Here is a 6,575-nt window from a genome sequence, read left to right on the forward strand (position 1 = left end):
CTTCTCCAGTGAGGATGCTGAAACTGTATCAAACAGCAGCGAGGGACGGGCCTCCCCCCACGATGTCTTGGAGACCATCTTTGTCCGGAAAGTGGGGGCTTTTGTCAACAAGCCCATCAACCAGGTGATTTTTCTGCCCCCGCAACCTGTGAGAATGTGTGAGCCCTTAGAGTGAGGTCTTACCTGGGACCTGTGGAACCACTGAAATCACATGCAAAATGGTGTGAATTTTCTATGGGGAGGATTAATGACCTGTGACATCACTCCAGAAACGTTAAGAACTGTTGCTATGCGGTCTCGTAGGAGAGGAGACCACGCCGTTTAGCACACACGTTGCACTGCAGTGTCATCGCCTCAGCACTACTTGAGACAGGAAAGTCCTCCTCAGTTCTGCCAGTGAGGAACACTTGTTACTGAACTGCTGTGGGTCAGGCTTCCAGAGCTGAATCCAGGGTCCTGTGGATGCTGTGGGCACGTGGTGGAAAGCAGGGGAGACCAGAGGGGTCTCCAGCAAGACAGGAACCTGAGGGTGGCATGGTCAGCTGAAGTGCGTGAACCTGCTGGATGCCCCCCCATCTTCTGGCAGCCCCTAAGGAAGCAGACGAGCTGGGGGAAGGGGGCGCACTGATACTTTCTCCTGCGTCTCTCCAGGTGACCCTGACCAGTTTGGACATACCCTTTGCCATGTTTGCTCCCAAGAACCTGGAGCTGGAGGATGCAGATCCCATGGTGAGTCCGTTGCTGAGTCGAGTTTGCAGGGAGACAGCGAACAGTGGTTGTCCTTCTTGGTGGGCCGCTCACTGTTCCTCCGCGGACTGTTAGCCACACCCTTGGCTCATGGTTTACAGCCAGTGCCCAGGACCAGCCCCTGCCTCCGCCTTGTTCTGAAACAGGTGAATCCCCCAGATTCCCCAGAGACTACATCTCCTCTCCAGGGCAGCCTGCACTCTGATGGCTCCAGCGGGGGCAGCAGCGGCCATACCCAGGACGACTTCGTCATGATCGACTTTGTAAGTTGGCAGCATCTCCCTTGCCCATTGCTGCTTCAGAGGCAGTAAACCTAGAAGCATCTGTTGCTCTTGAGTAGGCCTTCGGGGATCCGATGGGCTGGTCCAGACAGAGGGAAGGGGGGTGCCCGGCTATGCACTTTGCGTGGGGAACCTGGCCTTACACGCCGCTTGGGGAGACGTGTAGAGGCCCATGAGCAGCGAGGCATTTGGTGCTGTGTCTTTGATTCAAATTCACCTCTAAATGGGATCGGATTGTCTAGTCGGACCTGCGCGGGTCCTGTTCATGAATGGATAGCCCTTTGCTAAAGAGAGGAATGTAAAGGAAGGGGACAGAAATTTGCCCAGGATAGAGGGAGGTCATCCCCAGGATGAATTTAGCTGCCCAGAAGAGAAAACTGTAAAGATTCCACAAAGGTCAGCCTGGAGGAGCCCTTTCTCCTCTAATTCCTGAAAGGAAAGAGGGTTATTAATAGTTAAGCCCGTCTGATTTTCCACTGTGGTTTAAGGCAAGCTAAACTTGAGTCAGTCTCTCTCTCTCTTTTTTTTTTTTAAGAAACCAGCTTTTTCTAAAGACGACATCCTTCCGATGGACTTGGGGACCTTCTATCGTGAATTTCAGAACCCGCCTCAGCTGAGCAGCCTCTCCCTCGACATCGGGGCCCAGTCCATGGCCGAGGACTTGGTACGGAAGCCCCTTGCCTGCTGTCTCGCCCTCTGGCCTCCTGTCTCCTTCCATGGCCATTCCTGCTCCGCAGGCCTGGAGAGTTCTTCCCGCTGCTCCCCCACGCTCACACCTCCCATCTTGAGGTCACAGGACAAGACGGTTGAACCGTTGCCTTCCTGCGATCGCACTCGAGCTATGCGTTGTGTCCCACAGTCGCTGTCTTGAAATGCTTGCGCTTGTTCCTCCTCTTCCCTGCACTCTGATCCCAGCAGTTCTCACTCCCCTGTTGTTTGCCTGATGTCCTCTACTTGCTGATGCCACTCAGCCAAGCTGCCTTAGCAGCTCTTGCCATCAGCTGTCCAGCTTGCCAGGCAGGTGCCAGGGACACAGGGCAGAAGCAGCAGGAGGACCGAGTGGTGGTGTTCTTGCCCTTTGCTCACTCATCCCCGTGCTCCCGAGTTCAGCCAGGTGTCCCGATACTAACTGTAATGAGCGTTTAGGGTGTTTTCTATTTCCTGTCCTCAATGGGCAGAGGAGTGTCTGGCACAGCCACAGATCCAGGGTGCCTGTGCCACGAGATGTTGGGGTCCCCCTGCCTGAGGTGGAAATATTGACCTCCTATACTGCAGTCAGGAGTGGCTCTAGGAATAGGCATCTTGGCTCAGCTGCCCTTGATTTGCCTTAAACAGAAAAGCCTGCTTGGTAAGCTGCTCGGTAATAATAATATAGCAAAAATGTCATTATTAACATTTATTGAAGCTTTCTAGGTGCCAAGCATGAGACCCCAAGAGGTAGGTTTTCTTCTTATCCGAGTTTACAGATGAGAAGAATGACGTTGGGAACAAATAACTTGCTGGTGATTACACTGAGCCAGCAAAACAAAGGTTTGACCCCTGAGAGTCGGGCTTCTGATTTTAGGCTTTTAATTGACTCTCCGGACTCATTTGAAATTTGCTTGGAAGGAGCCGGAGTCCAAAAGCTCTTAAGATGAAGCTGCAGCCGGCTTGCTCCAGCCCCCCAAACCCATCCGGGCAGCCGGCGTGTCTGCGCTGCTTCCGAAGAGCTCCAGGTGCCCCCAGCTGGCAGGGCGTCCTCTGTGGGGGGTAAGCTCTGCCGCTGCACGCTCGGCAGTGGGGCCAGACCACCTGCTTAGGGCCAGGCTTTAACTAATGGTTGAACCTGTGGGCAGTTACACTTAACTCCGCCTGTTTCTGCCTCATTTTCATTGTTCTCTCTCAATGCCCCAACCCTCACCCAGCCCCTCAGCTGGTGTAAAGATGCAGACTTCCAACCTGGCCACCGACCCGCAGGGTCAGAACCTCCTGAGGGTGTGGCTGGGACTGCCTGGTGTGTGCCCCCACGGGACTCTGCCACCGGCCCAGCGCAGGCTGTGAGGATAGCGTTCGCTTCCTGAACCTGTAGGGCTCTAAACCCACTGTCTTAATCTAACGTTAGTCTAATCTGTGCCAAAGATATTTCACGTTGGATTCCTCTGTGTTGTCCCATTGTGGGCGTGGCCCTTTTCCATCTCATCGCGTGTGTGGCCAGCCTGGATTCTCCAGGCTTTTCTGTCTCCCTCCTCAGCCCCCACTGGCCAGTGCCTGCTCAGCTGCTCGGCAGCCCAGCCCTGCGGAGCCGGACAGTACCCTGCTCCCTGCAGCCCCGGCTAACAGCTGGCTTCCCGGCCTACTGAGTAAGCAGCTCCTCTCCCCCCCCCTGCACAGGACTCACTCCCAGAGAAGCTGGCTGCGCACGAGAAGAATGTCCGAGAATTTGATGCCTTTGTAGAAACCCTGCAGTAAAGTTGGTGTCCTTGAGTCCCAGCAGCATCCCCTTCTTGTGGCCCCAGGAGACAGAGCGCCTCCCCCTTGGCAGCTGCTCCCACCCCTTGTCCTGCTCCAGGCCAGGCCGAGGGGAGGCGGTCCCCTTGGGGGACCCGGAAGCCCCTGCTCTGGCCCCTCCCGGAGACCGGTGGCAGCAGCGACAGCCCATGACGGCATCCGCGAGGACCCCCGCCACCCGCCCTCTGCCCACCCTCCGCTCACGCCACCCTCAGCGGAGGCCTCATAGGCCGTCCTCCCGTTCCTCCCGCCAGCCCCGCGCCCCGGGGCTGCCCAGCAGCTGGCCCCTTGCCGGCCTGCCGTGGCCATCGGCCAGGCGACATTCCAGCTGGTAGCCCCGAGGCTGGAGCGGAGGCAGGAGGAGGACGGAGACCGTGCCGGGAGGAGGGAGGCAGGACGCTCTCCTTCAGGGTCTTTCCTCTTAGTTCTGGTATCTTCTTCCTCTCTGTCTTCCTCCCTTTGTCCCGGGCCTGTATTGTTGGCAATGTGGTGGGCTTCCCACCCCAGGTGATGAGAACTCGAAAGTCAGCCGTGCCCGCCCATCCGAGTAGCCCTGGCGGCTGCCTGCCCAGCAGTGTGGAAGCAGAGTCCTGCGTCTCTAGGAGTTGTCACTGGAGTCACAGCACAGGTTCTCCTTTCTCCTCCCCTCTTCCCCTGTTACAGGACACAGTCACTATTTATTACTTTCAGAGAAATCAGATATTTTATAGAGAGAACATGTTTCACTTGGGAAGGTTGGAGGCTCCCTGGGGCAGTGCCTCTTTCTCTAGCGGCTCCTCACACTCGGGGCTGCTGCTCTCAGATCTTCCTTCCGAGGCGTAGAAGGTGGGATCCCAGAACAGGGCTGGCCGGGGCGGGCCACAAAGCCTCCCAGAATTGCTGCATGTGAACTGACAGCTGACCACAGACTCTACCTTAGACACGTGCACCTTCAATCGCCCAGCTTCTCCAGAGAGACTGACCATGTCCTAGCAGCCCAGGAAGTCTTGGATTCAAAATGTGATGACTCACCAGGGTCATGCCACTGGTAGTGCCCACGGGGTGCTGTGTGTGTCCCCCGCTATGGCCCTGGGGTAGGCTGGGCAGGCCCCTCCTCCTGGGGTACTGTTCTGGTTTCTCGGGGCGGGGTCATGGACCTTCTCCTCCTTCCACCTGGGCCTGGCCACCAGCTCTCTTTAACCCCAGGGTCTGTACCCTGCCCTGAGGTTTACTAGTTGCATCGATTCCTTGTTGAGAAACCAAAGCTGGGCATTCAGTTGACTTAACCCTTCAGGTATTGTTACTTGAGTCGGCCAAGAGCCCAGCCTCACTCACGGACCATCTGTTCCTGGTCGCCTCATCTGTAGCCCCATCCGAGGAAGGCTAGGCGTGCCCTGCCCGCCGCGGCCACCTGGGTGTTCGTTGGCAGAAGCTGTTCTGCAGCAGAGCAGGTGGCCCTCTGTTGCTTGTTAGCGGGGGCGGGGGGCGGCGGCCTCCCCCTACGAGGCTGATCTCAGCGCTGGGGTCAGCTCTGTCCTCACCTCCATGGGGCTGAGCCCAGCCTCGTGCACACCCGCTGCTGCCACAAAGGCACGTTTCTCGAAGTGGCATCCAGCTGGCCCTCCTGGTGTGGGGCCGAGCACACCTGTGGCCTGCTACACCAATCCTGGTTTACCCCCCAGGGCCCCAGCACTGAGGAGGGTGGAGGCCCTGGTAAGTCATTGATACCCCCCACTCCCACCTCAGCCAGCCTCTCAGCCCTCCTTCCAAGGCCGAGCAGGGGAAGACCTCTGAGCCGTTGTCCTCTTTGAACTGTTGGCCTCTGCAGGCAGCAGCCTTTCTTCAGGACCCCTTCCGTGAGAGGCCAGGGGGGCTGAGCCGGACTTGGAGCCGAGCCTGGGAGGAGCAGGGCAACTGTCAAGGCCGGCCCTTGTCCCTCAGCCCTGTGCAGTGGCAGGTATGAGCCCTAGACCGACTTCCACAGCACCCCCTGATGGGGCTGGGACCAGTCGCGTCTCCAGGGGGAACAGCCCCTCCCTGCCTCCAGCCGAATCCATTTGGAAATACTAAGCTATTACTTTAAAATGTATTCAAGAGATTTCCAATAAACTTTTTCTGTACTTTATGGCCTCCTGTCCTGCAGGTTGTCAAAAAACCTACCCTCTTCCTCCAACGTCGCACAGCCCCAGGTTGCTGACAGGCTCCGGGGAGGGAAGAGAAGTGCCATGTGAGGCACAGCAAGGGTTCAGAGCCTGACCGGCTGCTAGGGGTCCTGGGCTGGTCAGGAAACCTCGTTCGTTTCCTTTTTTTTGGTCGCACCGTGGGGCACGTAGGGTCTCAGTTCCCTGGGTGGGGATCGAATCCACGCCCCCCTGCAGTGGGAGCTGCTAGTCTTAACCACTGGATCACCAGGGAGGTCCCAGCAAACCCCTCTTAGAGCCTCGTTTTCCTTGTCTGTAATGTTCCCATTTCAGGGGTTGTGTGTGAGTAATGTGAGACACGTGTTCAGTGAGGTGACCTGTGTGACGGAGACATGCGTGTGAAGTAAAGCCCTCGGGACAGCAGGCCGTCATCTTCGGCTCCTCCGGACCTCACCTGCTCCCTGCACCATAGCTCCCCACTCACCCCAGGCACCAGCCTTTGGCTCAGAGGGAAAGACAGCAAAAGACAGCTGGCAGTGCTCTTGTCCTGTTTGCAGAGAGACCAGGCAGGGGGCGGGGGACTCCCCAAACCACCAGGATGTTTGCTGATCTGGTATGAGGGGTTGTGGCTGAGCAAACCAGACGGGAGAGGGACTGAGTGAAGTCCAGGGCCCAGGCAGTTGCGTTGCACTGCCCCGATCTGACCTGGGAGCTTCCACAGCCCTCAGCCAAGCCAGCTCCTTCCTCTGTTTTGCCTGTGGTAGGAACGGGAGCAGAAGGTGGAGCTGCCGACAAACCCAGGCAAGTGCTGTCTCGGTTGCCTCCCATGCCCTTCAGGCTGAAGCCAGGCCCCAGGGGAGGAGAGGGCAGGTTAGAAAATTCTAAATTCAGCTCCAAGGGGCTGGAAAGGATGGGCCCGCCCACTGCCGCCACTTTGAGC

General features: G+C 57.6%; 1 protein-coding gene across 13 annotated transcripts in view; it reads left to right on the forward strand.

Annotated features, from left to right (window-relative positions):
* ATG13 (autophagy related 13) overlaps nt 1-5,619 on the forward strand; it is a 42,068-nt gene extending 36,449 nt beyond the window's left edge. For 6 of the 13 annotated variants that reach the window (XM_059874619.1, XM_005216429.4, XM_005216433.4 and 3 more), the window contains 5 exons: nt 10-124; nt 652-729; nt 849-1,010; nt 1,564-1,692; nt 3,399-5,619. In XM_059874619.1, the coding sequence (XP_059730602.1) occupies nt 10-124; nt 652-729; nt 849-1,010; nt 1,564-1,692; nt 3,399-3,476 (562 nt within the window). In that variant the 3' untranslated portion in view covers nt 3,477-5,619. 13 annotated transcript variants of the gene reach the window in all.
* The last annotated feature ends 956 nt before the right edge of the window (nt 5,620-6,575 follow it).

Source organism: Bos taurus, chromosome 15 (assembly GCF_002263795.3).
Source record: "Bos taurus isolate L1 Dominette 01449 registration number 42190680 breed Hereford chromosome 15, ARS-UCD2.0, whole genome shotgun sequence".
Lineage (NCBI taxonomy): Eukaryota > Metazoa > Chordata > Mammalia > Artiodactyla > Bovidae > Bos > Bos taurus.